The 16,298-nt window shown below is 50.1% G+C and overlaps 1 protein-coding gene across 4 annotated transcripts in view; it reads left to right on the top strand.

Annotated features, from left to right (window-relative positions):
• Positions 1-2,416: 2,416 nt before the first annotated feature.
• HOMER3 (homer scaffold protein 3) overlaps positions 2,417-16,298 on the top strand; it is a 30,304-nt gene continuing 16,422 nt past the window's right edge. For 2 of the 4 annotated variants that reach the window (XM_050934078.1, XM_050934081.1), the window contains exon 1: positions 15,647-15,819. In XM_050934078.1, the coding sequence (XP_050790035.1) occupies positions 15,662-15,819 (158 nt within the window). In that variant the 5' untranslated portion in view covers positions 15,647-15,661. Of the gene's footprint in view, positions 3,189-14,670; positions 14,788-15,646; positions 15,820-16,298 lie in introns of those variants that run through there. The other 2 variants (XM_050934079.1, XM_050934080.1) reach the window with 2 other exon arrangements.

Raw genomic sequence — 16,298 nt, forward strand, 5'->3', positions numbered from 1 at the left:
ACTATGCCCCAGTGTCCACTTGAGAAATTTCAAAATGTTCCCATCATTTCTAACACTTGTTCAGCTCCTCTGATGTCAGTGCTGGGAGCTCTGGTATAGATGGGTCATTGGCTGCCACTGCTGCATCATCTCACCTTTCTCAGTAAAGATCTAGCCATAGCTGACATAATGGTTAAAACTCGGGCACTAGGGGTTCCCAGCACTGTTAACGCTACTGACAAAGGATGAGGATTTTAAATACATTTCCCTTTTGTGTATATTGTGAAACACAGGTGGAGGGGATACCCCGATAGAGAGAAAAAGGGGAGAAGCAGCAGTATTGTTGCAGCATCTAAAGGTCTGAGTCAGGCACCAGGCCCTGTCATGCTAGGCACTCTGCACAAATATAACAAAAAGTCCTGTGCCCCAGAGAGCTTACAGTCTTAGCTAGGGGAAACCTCATGTTTGCCATTTTTATATAAGCTCCATGTGAAAACTGCTAGAAGAATGGAGGCTACCCCTGCATTTCCTTGAACATGGGCACAGCTTATCATTGTCGTGCAAGCCTGCAGTGCCCAGAAGTTATTAGGGCATGGAAAAATTAATGCAAACTCTCTTGGGGAAATTCCTTATTAATGCAGGTGACCTAATAAATCACAAGCAAAAAATGAGACTGGGCTCCTCCGGCAGCCACACAACTGAACACCACTGGCAATCTGTTCAGGCGAGGCCTGGCGTTAGACTAGTGTTGGGTTGAGGCACAGTGGCAGTGCGGTTTGTGGGAGCCCTGTGACTAGTACCACTATAAATCAAGATTGAAGCGCATTGGCAGAGCGGGGATGTGTGGGGATGCGGAGAAGCCCTGGAATACTGGCCTGCTGCAGGCCCACATGTATTGCTAGAAACATGAATGTGAGCACTTGCAGAACTGTTGCCTGCTCTGGTGAGTGCGTGTGCTCTCATACAGACCCAGGTGCAAACATAGCTGCCAGAATTTAATTTGCAAAGTATCTGCAACAGACCATTGATTTCCTCCCCCCCACACACACCTCAAATGCAGCTGATACTGTTCAAGGCGAGATTTGATTGATTGATTTGGTCCCTACGACAGAGACTCTGCTGTTCACAGCAGGGGCCTATGTTTGTACTGCATCCAGAATGCTTCCTCTGAGTACCCTCTGATCTCTACACATATGGTGCTGCAGCTGCGCAGCTCTACCGATACAGCTGTGCTTCTGCAGCGCGTGTGGTGAAAACACTCTATGGCGACAGGAGAAAGCTCTCACATCAGCGTAAAATAACCACCTCAGTGAGCGGCAGAAGCTATGGCGGCAGAGCTCACTGCACACAAGCGCTTATGTCGGTGTAACTTGTGTCACTCGGAAGAAGGGGTTGGAATGCCAACACCCCTGAGCGACCATAAGTTTTGCTGTCATAAGTGGGAGTGTAGACATAACTATGTGCTCTTTATCAACAACTTGGAGACAAATATTGTATTGCTCTGCTCTGTGTCTCATCATTTGCAGCTGAGCAAAGACAATTCTGCCCTGGCACAAATGATCGCACAAGGTGCAGGTCATCCAATGATGTAGGGCTAAGTTCATCCCTAGTGTAATGCTGGGGACGTCAGTGGACTTCCAGCTGGGAAGGGTCTGGCCCATTGTGTCTGAACAGCACCCAGCACAGTGGGGCTCCAGGTCTGACTGGGGACTTGAGTATTATCATAATAAGTATATTTACTGAAACTGCTAAGCTACCTGCATGAAGATCTATTTTCTTTAATATTGTATAATCTATTTCCATCCCTAGATCCTAGTGCTTCTGTTTGTCTGTCTGTTCCCATCTCTAGATTCGAGTGTGTTTATCTATCCATCCAACCTTCCTTTTATTCATACATCTTCTCTAGGGGCCTCATTCTCCACAGCTTCAAACCTAGTTCAGCTATTTCCACCTGTGCAAAGTGGATGTAAAATGCAAGCAGATTAAAATGTCAGTGTTTCACACTCGCTTTGCACAGCTGTAGATGATGGTGCATGGAACAGGGCAGTAGAGGGATCAGGCTGTCTTTCTGAAAGGTTCTGGCTAGATTTAGATAAAAGATGTGGAGTTTGGTGTTTTAAACATTAGCCAACGTGTTTTAAAACAAGGGTCAGCAACGTGTCCGTGGTAAAAATTTTGAGATCTGTGGTAATTTTTCAAAAAATGGAATGACTGAATGACATAACCCCTTGCCAATGTTCATCACTCAATCCGGTGATTTTGTCAAGTGTCCATCACGAAACATGGTGGTGCCACCTTTGTTTTAAAATGTGAATGTAGAAAGGGTAAATTGTATTTTAACATGGACTAGCTGATCAAACAGCTTTGATCCTAATCTAGACAGATCCAGAGCCTTTATATATTAGATTTTACAGCATAAGGAAGTCCAGGAATGGAGGAAGTGGGAAGTGGGGTTGGGACATCTTTGCAAGGGGCTGATATCTAGCAGCTTGATGCTGCAATGGGTGCAGAGTACAACTGTGCCCAGCAGATGGTGCCTCTGAGCCAGATGGAACCCATTGGAAATAAAGTGAGGAGAGAGAAGAGAGAAATGTGACCGAGATGGGGCAGTTGGCAGAGGAAGGAAGCAGATAAAAAAAAATGAGAGAGAGAACAAAGAAATCGCGACCAAGAGGAACAAACTGTGGAGGCAGCTTTACTTTTTGGGCTGTGGAAAGAACTTCCAGGGTATCTCAGTCGCTGGAATAACAGGGAGCAGGCTGCACTGCTGCAAAGGGTTTGCAAAAGGAGCAAATAATCTTGTGGCTGGCTGCTGCCCATGCTGAAGGGAAAAAGGGATCCTGTGAGCCAGAGCAAGGAGGAAACTGCCTGCCAGAGACTGCAATATTTCAGTAGCAAAGTGTGCTCCAAAGTTCTTTCCAGGATCCCCTGGGCTGCAGCTCTTGGTGGGGAGAACCCCCACCAGGGAAGGTTGCCCAAGCTCTCACCCCCTGCCCCTCCCACACATGCTTTGGGATTATAGGTCATTTCTGAACAAACAACAAAACTAGCGGATTTCAGAGTGAAATTCCGGAGGAAATTTAAAGAGCATCCGGATCCGGAGAGAGAGAGAGAAGGAGGAAGGAAAAAATAAATAAAAACGTGGAGTGAATCTAATGCAACCAAAGAAGGGAGGAGAAGAAAGAAACTGACACTGACCTGGAGATGGGGTGAGATTGACAGTTTGGTTATTATTTCCTTGTTGTTTGTTGTATTCATAATTGAAAGAATCTAATGTGTTTTTAATGTAGCAGAGTTGAAGGGATCAGGATTTCCAGTTGCAGTAAAGAAATTCAAGTTTAAATATTAAAAAGTCCCCTAACCTTTAGGGGTTCAGGAAGTAGAGAGTTGCAGAGATTTGTAACTTACTTTATGTGACCAGGTGTGGGTGAAAGGTTCCAGGGGGATCCATAGCTTATATAAAATTCAGAATGGCCCTTTGGGGTGAAGTAAAGCACCTACTACCTTTGCAGCCCTTCCCAAAAGTTAGAGATTTCTTATTTTGTTTTCTGTTGTGTTCAGTAAAGTGGACTCTACTTACATTTGTAAATGGGTAAATAGCTTGACTGAAAATCTCTGGTCATAACCCCTAAATTCTTTCAAGGGTTAAATATACTCTAAGTGGCTACTAGGCATTGGCATATAAATGGGAGTTTAGCCTGGTATTTGATTTATGCATTGGTAAGAAACCCCAACTGTGTCATTTCAAGGATCTGACATGCTGCTGTGAGTAAGTTGCTTGTGTAATGAACACTTCTGGGCCACTTAGAAGCACGCTGGGGCTGGACAAAGCCCCTGCCTGCTCAATCTCTCCAAGACTTTGAGTTTGACATTAGAGGAGAAATAACTAACATTTTAATGGCTTGTGTTTCTTTTGCTGAGTTTTTGATTTCCCTCTTGGGCAGCCTGGGTTAAAAGACTGAACAGGGTGAAACAGATTCAGGTGGCAGAAGGGACACAGACATGAATTCTGATCTCAGAGTCTCAGTGTGAATCTAGAGTAAATCCATTTAAGTCAGGGGGGTTTACTGGGCCAGCTTAGATCAGAAATTGTCCCCTGCTTCCCTGTACCATCTCTGCAATCCATATTGTGACCCCAAAACCCTCAGCCTTGGAATTGCCAGGAAGCGTGTAGCGGGTGGGTAGGTTAGGACTGGCAACTTATTTTCCAGGACTATGGGATGAATCCTTCTTCTTGGAACTGTCATAGCTACACCCAGTGGCTGTGCAGTTTCGTTAGAAGGTTCCCACTTCTCACGTAAAACGTTGGGATTGTGGTCACTGCGTCAGTGTTCTTAGATTTCACACTAATGATAGTGTCAAGGCAGCAACATTATAGTCAACGTGGAGATGACATTTCCACCCAACCTCCTGTCTTCAGTTGCAGAGAATTTCTGAGCAGAAAGGTCTTTGTGTTGTGCATAAATTACATGGAAAGGTTGAATAGCCAGCAGCAGGTTTAGTCCCCTGGATTCCCAAGAAATTAGGAAAGCGTCACCCTTGAAATGTTTTCCCACCAGTTGGTTTTAGTTGATTTATATTTTAAGCAAGGAGTTAGTCCTTACCCCCCATTGACACTTGTCAGGTTTCCTTGTAACCCTTGTTCCAGCCATATCCATGGTGTAGCTTTCATGGATAATTCATTCCTGAACTCAAACGTATCTCTGGTGTACTGTAGGTTTTAGAGCATTGCCTTTGTAGCTTTAAATAGCTAGTTGTAAATGTCACTTGGGTCACGAGGGAAGTGAATTCAGTCACCTCCTAGCTGAGCCCATACTGGGCATTTGTCCACATTTCAAACTAGCCCAGGACAGGCTGAGGAAAGGCCTAGCTTTGGCTGTTGGCAATGCTTCAGGAGCACTGACCGAGCTGTGCAGGCTTCCCTGTGTGTGACTCCTGCTGTGCGGTGAAGACCATGAGCAGAAATGGATGTGAGCACAGATGAGTGTTAGGGACTGGAGGGGCATTAGCAATACTCTATGGGAAGCCCAGGACTGGTACAGTAGACGGGCTGCAGGTTGGGGCTGAGGTGTATCAGCAGAGCTGTGTACAGACAGCATGTCAGCAGCACCTACGCGTGGTACTAGCTGCCGTGATGGGTCTCGCTTTCTGGAATATGTAAATATCACTTAGATGCACTTAGGACCCATACCAATGGAGGATGTGGATTGCTGTGCGTATAAGCCCCTTGGTTTGTGTGTGGCCAAGGAGGAGCCAAGAGACACTGGAAACAGTGTGGGGCAGCGTGGTAACTGGGCCAAGTACACTGGGCACCCAACAGCAGCAGGTCATCCCTGCTCAGGACGCGCCCCCAGTGGGGACAGGATTCTGGTAGAAGTAATGCTTAACAATGTGCTGGGCCTTTAAGTGTCCCTGGTCCCCTTCCGTGCCTGAACTTGCATGCTTGGCATGTTCCCCAGGCTAATCATACTGGAGCATATTCAGCCAGGATTCCTCAGGCGCCTTTTATCTACAAACAGGCTGGGAGGAGCCGCTTTTCTTTCTTCGTACTGAGCTTTCTTGGCTAATTCTGCAGATGGGGAAGCGGCCCGCAGTTCTTCTCACCACTGCGTTCCCACAAAGCAGTGGTTTGCAGTGTGGAATGGAAGCAAGCTGCAGCTAAGAGGGCTTGAGAGCCTGAAGGGAAGAGGCACTATCTCTAGTGGTTAAAGCCAGGGGCTGAAAGTCAGGACTTCTGGATTGTATTCCCACATCAGGAAGGACGTGTGATCTAGTGGCTAGAGCAGCCAGGCCCTTAGAGGCAGCTGCCTGAGCCCTGGGGAGCCCATGGGTTGTTATCAGTCTACGTCCTTTTCGCCCCCCAGCCAGGGCCGGCTTTAGGCCTATTCCACCAATTTCCCCGAATCGGGCCCCGTGCCTAAGAGGGCCCTGGTCCCAGTGAGAATCCCTTCCCTGGCTAGAGGAGTCTTTTTACTTTTTGCTCACCCGGCAGCGCTCCGGGTCTTTGGCACTTGGGCAGCGGTTACTTGGCTCGCTCCGGGTCTTCGGTGGCACTTCGGCGGCAGGTCCTTCAGTGCCCCCAAAGACCTGGAGTGAGTGAAGGATCTATGGCCTAAGTGCCGCCGAAAACTCGGAGTGCCACCGGGGGAGTACAAGCCCCACATGGGTGTTTTTTGATTGTTGTTTTTTTGTTTTGTTTTGTTTTGTTTTCAGTCATCCCTGCCGGGGCCCCGGCGAAACTGTTCGAATTGGGCCCTGCACATCCTAAAGTTGGCCCTGCCCCCGGCTAACCTAGGAGTAGCTTTGATGGGCTCTGGAGGGGAGCCACATTCAGCTTTTCCTGTCTAGAAGGATGGGAGGAATGGTGTGGGGGATCCTGTAGGCTCTCCCCTGCTTCGTCCCAAGCAATGTCTCAGTAAAGTCAGCGGGGTTTCAGACTACATCGGGGAGAAAAGTCAAGGCACTGAAAAGGGCATATTGGAGGAGGGAGAGAAGGAAAGGAGGAATCAGTCCACTTGCCCCACATTGCAGTTCTGAGATCCAGGGCTTGGTCTGTCTGACACACACCAGAATCCCGTCCTCCCCCAGGAGAAAACTTCATATGGAACAGTCCTGCTGTCTGTGGCCTGCAAAGTGCAGGAGGTCAGACTGGATGATCATGATGGTCCCTTCTGTCTTTAGAGTCTATGAATATTTCCCCTCATTGAAACCTCTGGTTCTGAGAGCTGATAGAGGGGAGAGCAGTGCTTAATTTGCACCAGCAGGGCTTGCCGGACTGAGCCCCGGCACCTCTGGGCTTGGCAGTTCGTGGCCCCGGCACCTCTGGGCTTGGCAGTTCGTGGCCCTGGCGCCTCTGGGCTTGCATCAGTTATGAAAATAAAAAAATAGCTTGAGCCCCAGCACCTCTTTCATTACAAACTAAGCACTGGATGAGGGCCCTGTCCCTGCTGCATCCAGCACAATCTCTTAGCTGACTCAGCAGGACAGTAGGCTGAACTCCAGAACGGAGCTAGGTGACGGTTCTCTTCCCTGGCTGCCTCTGCTCCCCTATGAGTTGCTTCACCCAGAAAACACAGCCAGGGCTGGAGGAGGGAAAGGACGGTTAGGATATGAAATGAGAATGTGAGTAATTAATGGAGATGACTTTAAAATGGAATCTCATAGAACAGAGCCCATCCAAAGGGGGAGGAGATTGGGCATCTAAACCCACAAGTCTCATCCCCCTTAGTGCTACTTCTGATGTCCACCTGGATGCTCCAGTGAGTGCAGAACATACCTACACCACCTGCAGGCTGGCATGAACACGTCTCTGCAAAGGTCTGAGCCAAGGCCCAACTTGGGAGCCCCGTCTCTCTCATACCTTACCACAACGGCTGGGAAACCTTTGGTGCTCTCTGAACCTGAGTTTAATCACTCCACGGCTTTCTCTCCTGGGGGCCTTTGCCTTTGGGCTTGCTCGCTTTGGCAGCCAGCAGAGCCCAGGTCTGGCAACCTGCAGGGCATGATGTAAAGACAAGTTTCTTGCAGTGATCCTACTCTGTGCTATGAAAATACCCTGTAGCCCAGGTGGAACATGCTCTAGAAATCGGCAGCTGGAGCCACAAACCCAGAGTCCTTCCCTGTCCCCCGGCCCGGGAGCTGCTGCGCAAGTATGGTTTATCTGGGCAGATAATTCTGCTGATCTGATCCTTTTGGGCCTGCCACAAGGTGTCATGTGCTTTGGCTGGCATGAGGCCCATGTGCTGCCCAGGTCTGGGCTAAATGTTACACCATCAGCATCTAAGAAAGGAGAAGCTGCCCTGCTCTGGCAGGTAATTCAGGAGCCCTACAGCGTGGATTCCTCAAACAGGCCTTGCTTCAGCTGTGGGGGCAAGCTTCCTGCATGCACCATCACATTTATTGGCATGGCTCAGGAAGATGTGCATCTCATTCTCCCTGGCCCATCCCCCCATCTCTGCTGCTGCTGGCCCATGAGGGGGCCCATTCCTGGATGCATAGGGGGACCCCCCTTTTCAATGGGAACTGGGCGGAGCCCCACCAGCCTAATTTCGCAGTGGCAGTTTCCAACTGCTGCCCTGGTGGTGGTAAAATGCCTCATTCTAAATCCCACAGGCTTGCGCTGGAGTGCCCCAGAGCAGAAATCTCACTCCGAGACCTGCCAGAGCAAATCTGCCTCTTAAAAATCATAGTTAACAATCGTATCTTGGGCAGAACCGCCCCTCCCCATGCACATACTTCAGAATTTATAACAGGGGGCACTAAGCACCAGCTTCTCTTGAAGGAGCAGCCATGTTAAGGACTATCACCAGTGCAAAGATTAAAACAAATGTCTGCTCTCCACTCATTCAGTGCAGGGGGCTGGGCAAGTGACCAGGACATGATAAGCGATTCAATGAACCAAGCGTGAACGCCACAGGCTGGCAGGCAAGATTGCTGGGCCAGGATTGATGGCAAAGAACGAGAAAACCTCCAAGAGGAAAACTTCCCCTGGAGTGTGCAACGGTCAGGGAAAGGACAGGGAGAAAGATGGAAGGGAGTGAAATAGCAAGAAGAAAGCTTGAGCCAAAGGCAGCTTTGTAGTAGACAGGAGGAACTGCTCTCTGCACCCTCCTCTTGTTCCTACCCACCAAAGAAACCCGTTGGATGCAACAGAGGATCTAAAGCAACCAATAAGAGCCTGCCTCCCTATCTCCACCCCAGTCCCACCCCATGAGCCTTGGCAGGAGGCTGCATTTTAACACATGCCCTTGTGGTTAGGAATCCACAGCTGCGGGAGGAGTTGAAGAGAGATCTTGGAAATGTCAGGCAGGAATTTCCCAGATTGCTGCTGCCTGCACTGCACTGGATTGCACTCTTGAGAGAGCAGAGCAGTGACTGAAGAAAGAACCTTTCCCCAAGGCCTCAGGCAGGGCTAGGACCCTGCTAGGGTGACCAGATGTCCCAATTTTATAGAGACAGTTCCGATTTTTGGGTCTTTTTCTTATATAGGCTCCTATTATCCCCCACTCCCATCTCAATTTTTCACATTTGCTGTCTGGTCACCCTAGACCCTGCTCGGCAGCAGGGATTGTGTCAAAAGAGAAAGAACAGAGAGAATGACCAGTGAGAAGTACTGGAGAGGCTACTGCACTGTAAAAACTCAGCTCCAGAGATAAATGCTACTGAACAGGCTTTATCGGACCTGATTTATTCCTGACTATGGGAAAACGCTGCTTTTGTAGGATTTTGCACCATCATCATCTTGGAAAGAGGTGCTAGCAAATGTTGTTAGTGCTTAGAAAGGGAGTAAATTCTAATCTCAGCTCTGCCACTGATTCCTATGTCCTGGGGGAAGTCCCTGCCCCTCTGTGTCTCAGTTTCCACACCTGTAAAACAGCTGAGTAGCTCTAATAACGAGGATTAATGAGTGACCACTGTGAGCTGCTCTGATTAAAGGCATCTGCAGCCTTTGGTTCCTTGGTGCATTCTGGAAGTGTGTGAAGGTGTGTGTGAATGCTCACTGAAACAATCCCTTGGGACTGTGAAGATGAATGATGGGCTCTGAATCAGGAACAGGCTCAAGAGCTGAGCTCCCAAGTGGCTGTGCCAGGCTCCTCGGTTACAGTGTGAATGTTGCCTTGCTGTAGCCTGCCAGGCCTGCATCTGTGATGCGTGTGTTTCTGTAGATCCGTACCAGTGCATGTATTACAGATGCGTTCACGCAGACTTTCCTGGGGCAGGCTCAGGAGGGGCGCAAGTCAGATATTTCTCTGTGAGTGTGCACTGAGGGGCTGGCTAGAGGGAGGAGGAAAGGAAATGGAGGGCCTCTGGAGAGAGGGATTCATGTGTGCATACACTACTTAAACCACATGGGGTCTAACTGGGATTTGATTTGATCCCTCTGCTCAGTAAGTTCATCCTATTGATCTTCTGTGCTGTCTCCTAAGAAGGAGCAGCTGCAGCCTCTCTTTGTGGGGCCCTCACTGGGAATTGGGTTCTCCTTTTCCAGCATGTGGGAGTGTTTCAGTTTCATTCTCTGAATGGACTGGGTCAGGGCTATTTAAAAAGATACCCCTTCCGAATGGGCCTGTAGGAGAAGCTGCCAAAGGGCGAGGGGGGGGGGCATTGTCCTGGATGGACTGGACACCCAGCTTTCACTCAGGGCTCAGTCATGCCATGATTATTAGAGGATAGAGGGGTGGGCATTGGTTTTTAACCCTTTCCAGGTTTTGTCTTGTTCAGTAAATGCAGCACTGGTGAAAGTGCTGGATCAGGAGTCCTAGAAATCAATAAAAAGCAACAGAGTCCTGTGGCACCTTATAGACTAACAAACGTATTGGCATGAGCTTTCGTGGGTGAATACCCACTTCGTCAGGTGTGCCTGAGGAAATGGGTATTCACCTACGAAAGCTCATGCTCCAATACGTCTGTTAGTCTATAAGGTGCCACAGGACTCTCTGTTGCTTTTTACAGATCCAGACTAACACAGCTACCCCTGTGATACTAGAAATCAATGTTGTCTCCTTGTCCCTGGGATGGCAGACGTCTGGGCATGCGTCCCGCACTGTACCCTGTGTCCTGACATGGAAGGGCTCACCTCTAGGGGCTGGAGGGAATTCAGTCTCTTGGGCCCATTCAGTTCTTAGCTCCCCTGTTGAGACCACCAGCAAAGGCAACACACCAATGATTAGCTGCTCTGGTGTTTGTGATGTGGGCACCAGTCAGTCAGGAAATGAACTCGGACACTGAGGTGATGGCAGCCATATAAGAACCTAGCTAGAAATAAGGCCAGCAGATAGTTTCATATAAACTGCCTTTTAGTGGGAGGACCAAGCCAGGCCTAGGTTCAAATCAGTAACTGACTCTGGCAATGAGTGACGGGATGGATCACTTGATGATTACCTGTTCCATTCATCTCCTCTGGGGCACCTGGCATTGGCCACTGTCGGAAGACAGGATACAGGACTAGATGGACCTTTGGTCTGACCCGGTGTGGCTGTTCTTATGACTCAGAGGTGAATGGGTCCATATCTCCTTGCCCAATCGCCAATCTCAGTGAGTGGATTTTTCCTCCTGGAGGCATCTCCCTCAGGATAAGATCTCATTGCAAGAGGAGAAAACAACACTGCCTTAAGACAGCACTGTGATGCTGCAATTCTTGTGTGAGGTGCCTTGATTCCATGGTGATGGGCACACTAGAAATCGTTAGATTAGCTAGACCACCTCTTTTTCTGCCCAGGAGGGTGGATGGTTGGATTCCCTGCAGCCAGAACGGTAGAACACATTCATCAGACAGCAGCGCATCTTAAACTAACAGTGGGACATTTAACAAGTAAGCTCTTCCCTTCCCCCTCAGGCTGGGGCCAAAACCAGCACAAAGCGGCTGGATCCTTTCCAGTTGCCGTCTTCAGGCACTCACTGATCGGTCTCAGTCTGAGCCAGTTCTTTGTCCTTTAACTTTGCTTCTCTCTTAACGATCAGCAAGGGGTCAGCCCTGGGGGAGCGGAGGGGTGTGTGTGACTTTATTTACACAAGTCCTTTCCGCTGCCACGCTGAAAGGGACTGTCAGCATTTACTGATGTGTGTGACAACCAGATATAGCCATGTAAAATGGGGGTGGGGCAACAGGCAACCTGACTATTCCAATCCTAGGCACTTTGGAGGCTATTTTTAAATGGTTTGTGGTGCTCGTGGAAAGGAGAGATCGATGGCATTGGCCAGAGGAGAGCAGAGTGCAGACAGGTGCTGTGCAGTCCTGCCCCGCAGCCCTAAACTGCAGCCCCCCTGCTATTCCAGTTCTGGGTTCTCAAGCATAGCCCTACCAGTGCCTTTCAGCCTCCTCGCTCCTTGCTATTCCTGTCTGGGTTTCTCCTGAGCAGACACTGTCAGCTGTGCTGACTTGTGCCAGGCAGCATGGTGGTACTTAGTTGCAGAAAAAATGACACATGGTCTCCACTTAACCCTTCCTAAGTCACTGTTGTGTGACCTGTGGAGGGTTCGCCCTCAGGTCCTGGGAGGTCACTGGCTGTTTCACCAAGACCTCCCCAGAGCTGGTGTCTCTCATTGGCATGTTTTCGGTTCCTATTCCTCTTTTGTCTTCTCTCCCTTTCAGTTTCCTGCTGAGTCTGTTTCCTTCCTCTCTTTCTTTCTGTCATTTGTTTCTCCCTGCTTCGTTCTGTCGCTCAGACCCTGGGAAGGCTTTTGTTTCTCAGCTCTTGCTTTGGTCTTGTTGAACAAAAAAGCAAAACCCGAGAGGCTGGTCTCATCTGCCAGCCGGAGTCGTCCACAATTAATTTCTCTACCCGCTTATTTGCTGGGGTGAAGAGAAGCCCCCTCCCCCAACAGCTCCAGCATCAGGAGAGGGGCCTGCGGGTGGGAAGTGCTGCTGATGAGAGAGACGTACTAACCAAAGCATTTCTGTAATTCTCCCAAACTGAGCACGAAGCTTGCCCAGACCTTGGGCTCTGCACTGTCCTGGAGCATGAACTATAGAGAACTAGAAGAGCTGGAGGCAACTGTGTGAGCTTTGAAATCAAAGCCCAAGCAGCCACTTCCTAGAGCACTGTCCATGTGCCAGAGAGACATCTTGGCTTATTGTAGCTTGGGTACTTAGGGGTAGGAAGCAGCATCCTGGCCCATTAAACTGGCTCCCCCATTCCAGGAAGCAGGCTACTATTAACAGGGGTGGAGGAAAGTCTGAGTGCTGGAGAGGGAGAAGATTCCAAATATTACCACTGTTGTGCAGTGTGCAAGTTAGTTTTGTTTTCTAGCAGGAGGAGAAGGATGGCGAAGTGTCCCTGGTATCCCAGAATGCAACGCACGCAACCGTTTTCCCTTCATTAGCACTTTCCAGCTGATGGCCTGAAGGTGCATGAGTGACTGGAGCCTCCCCAGGAGATAGGACAGCGTTTTTAACCCCATTTTGCAAATGGGGAAACTGAGGCACACAAAGGGGTAGGGACTAGACGCACGGCCACACAGTCAGGAATAGAACTGAGGAGTCCTGGCATACAGCCCTGTGCTTTAGCCACCACGTTCCAAATGGACATGCAAGTGTAAGGCTGCTGCTCCCAGCTTCAGCGAGAGGAGCCAGGTGGTAAGACAGCTTCCTGGATTCTGCATGTTCTGTTTCCTCAGCCCCTTGGAAACTGCCTTGATGCAGGTAAATGTGCTTCAAGGTGCAGCCCCTGCAATGCTGCAGGAGCAGCCAACTTGTCACCTGTTCAAACGGGGAGCATCAGAGGTCATTGGTGCTCGGCCGGTTCGGGGAGTCAGTGAGGTTTGAGCCTGGAGGGACAGACAGCTTTCCTTGTTAGTACGAAGTCTGGTAGCTCTAGCTTCCAGGAAAGACCTTAGGGCATGAGCTGGCACATCAGTGGAGCTCAGACAACAGCCATGAGCAGGAAGTCCCAGACTGCCCCTCCCCATCATGGCACCTGCGCAGTGCCTATTCCAGTGCAGAGCATGCAGGACTGGAGCAGTGTACTGGGGGGGAGGCTGCCTGGGGAAGCCAGTGCAAAGAAAAGGTGTGAAATGACCAGTGCACTGGAACTGGTCTATTCTGTTACCTACGCAGCATCCCCCTGCCATTTTCTTCCCCTTTCCTTGGGATCTGCAGGAGGCGAAGTAGTGCTGGCCTGTGCGGCTATAGTTTCACAATTACACCATCGGCAGCCAATCTTATTGTCTCTTGAGTCTTGCCCATCTTGGAGCAATCAATACAAAGATTTTTGGTAGTTTTCAGTCAGTAAAAGCCAGCAGTAATCGACCCCCACCCCTAGGGCAGCCTCAGCAGAGAGCCTGAGGACTGAACACCCCAGGGAACTGGCCTCCCCTCTGCCCTGTAGAGGGGTTCCCCCCAGGGTGGTGGTTCGCGGGCTGGCTCCTTTGCTGTCTGTGCTTTCTGTGGCACACCAAGTGCTGCAGACGATAACCCCGCAGGCACCAGGGGGTGGTTTGTTCCTGTTTCTAATTGACAAAAATTAGCAACAATAAACATCTGTGTTCCATCCAATCTGAAAAGCTGCAGAAAGCGATGACTAAGGTTCCTCACAGCCTTGGGGCCTGCTGACTTGAGCTCTGCTCTGAAACGGGCCATGATGTCAGTTGCACACTGGGGGAGGCACATGTAGTCAGTTCTAGCTCAGGGCCACCCAGCTACTGCAGCGTTCTCTCTCTGGGGAGGCAGTCACTGTGCAGGGACTTCTGGTGTGGATCTGGGCTTTATCTAAAACCCACTGAAGTCAGCAGGAGGGTTTCCATTTGGATCGCAGCCTCACTGAGGGTGTGAAGAGGGGAAGGGTATCTCTTGGCCAAAAAAAAGTGACCAAACCCCATTTCAGAGCCAGCGACATTACTGACACACCAGTGGAACTAATCCAACCTTTTCACTCCAGTTTGTCCTCGGCACTTATTGCCAGAGGTTGTGAAACCAAAATCAACGGGGAAGCAACTCTAGCCAGAGCTCTTTGCTACATAAAAATAGCAGAGCAACTCTAGCCAGAGCAGCCCCTGTGCTCCTGCTGCCGGCACAGAGGCGGTTACTCTGAGTTCTGTGGCTTCCACTGCGAGCCGGACTGTATGTCCAGTGACGAGAACTCATTACAAATTACAGACTCGGAGAGACTGGGACCAAGTGAGCCTCCTAAATGCTGCCTGACGAGGCACTCTCTGTGCCGGGTGACAAATAATGACTGACTTTTCCATTGCCAGGAAATGAATCACTGAGGAGGCCAAACCAAGATCTAGGAAGCTGCTGGAAGACTGATGCAAACTAACTTCACTACCTAATAGTCTGTCCAGCCGTTACTAACCAATGTCAACAACTAGGTAACAAGCTCCCTTTATTTCTGGCTGCCCCTTGCCCTGGGGTCTAGGATCAATGGATAGGACTGTTAGTTTCCCACCTGCTGGAAATTGTGCCTCAAAGTGGTAAGGCAGGACTTCGGTCCCCCACCCCCTCACATGAGCTGTGTATAAAATGCACCATGTGTTAGAGGAGACCAGGGACTTCGAGGCTCATTAGGAAAATACATCAGGGGAGGGCTGGGCGAACTGACCAGAGGGAAACCCCAGAGCTCCCTTTGGAAGGAGCAGGCTGGGATCCCAGGCTCAGCGTGATGTGCTGCTGTGCAAGGCATCTGAGTCCAGGGTTGGGCAACAGGAGAAGAGCTTCAATTGGGGAGTAGGGGTAGCAGTGTACCCCCCTCTGAAGCCTCAGCGACAGTGGTGGGCGTAGCCCTTTCTGGCTGGAAGGGCAGGCTGGCTCACTGCAACAGTGAGGTCTTCAGCTGGGGGCAGGAAAGTACGTTTGTGGATTACAGGGGTTGTATCTGGGCCGCACTAGCTGTTTTCATGCCTTGGCGTGTAGGATGTATCAGCTTGAATTCAAGTTGTCCCGCTCAGGCTCCTGCCTTCAATGGCCAGTGCCTGAGGTCTGAAAGGAATGCCGAAAAAGACCTCAAGCCCTAATGCACCTGGGCTACTGCCTGACGGAGACAAATGTCCTCCTGCCATGCTCAAGTCATGTCCTGAAGCCTGAGATCTGAGTTTAGCTTGTATATTACTAGTCATAAAATCCAGCCCTGGCTTGTGGCTTGCCAGCCTCTTGCAGCAGCTGATTCCATGCTCTGGCTGTGGTGAAGTGTTTCATTCATTCTTACGTGACCTGCCTTTAATCCCATGATGTGACCTTTGCTTCAGGATGCATGGCCTGTGCATGAGCCTTGGGAGGAAGAGACATGTTGAAGGGGAGGCACTTTCTGTGCTCAAATCCCCAACCCCGTCTCCATCCCACAGTCTTGTCAGGAGCGCCAAGTCTCAGACCCTGCAGGAAGGAGAGTTAGTGCAGCGGCAGTGCCGGTATGGTCAGACTCACCCCGAACTAGCTGCTGTGATGCGAGGTGCACTACATTCAAATCATGTGCCCACTCCAGCTTAGCATAACTCCCCCCGGCAGACCGTGCTGCAGGGGCCCCAGCGTGTGAGAGCCTGGTGTCCTGCGCATGCATGTGTGACACACAGACCCTGAGGCCTGCCCTGGGTTATTGCTGACGTGACTGATCTTGTGACTAGCTGGAGGGTGAGGAGAGGCTGGGAGGTGGCAGGGCAGAGCCTAGTAAACTTAGCTGGGGGAGCTCTGCAGGGTACAGAGAAATCTACCATTGTGCTGCTGGCTGCCGTGGCTGAAGGAAAGGGTGAAGGAGATGGCAAAAAGGGCTACAGGGCCCTTAGTTTTCTTCTCACTGGCATCAGCTGGTGGTCCCCAGAGGTTCATGAGTCCGAGCTAAGAGCATCAGGGAATGTCTGGGTCTCAGGCCCTCTTCCTCTGGAGAAGCACA

This window comes from Gopherus flavomarginatus, chromosome 24 (assembly GCF_025201925.1).
Source record: "Gopherus flavomarginatus isolate rGopFla2 chromosome 24, rGopFla2.mat.asm, whole genome shotgun sequence".
Classification (NCBI taxonomy): domain Eukaryota; kingdom Metazoa; phylum Chordata; order Testudines; family Testudinidae; genus Gopherus; species Gopherus flavomarginatus.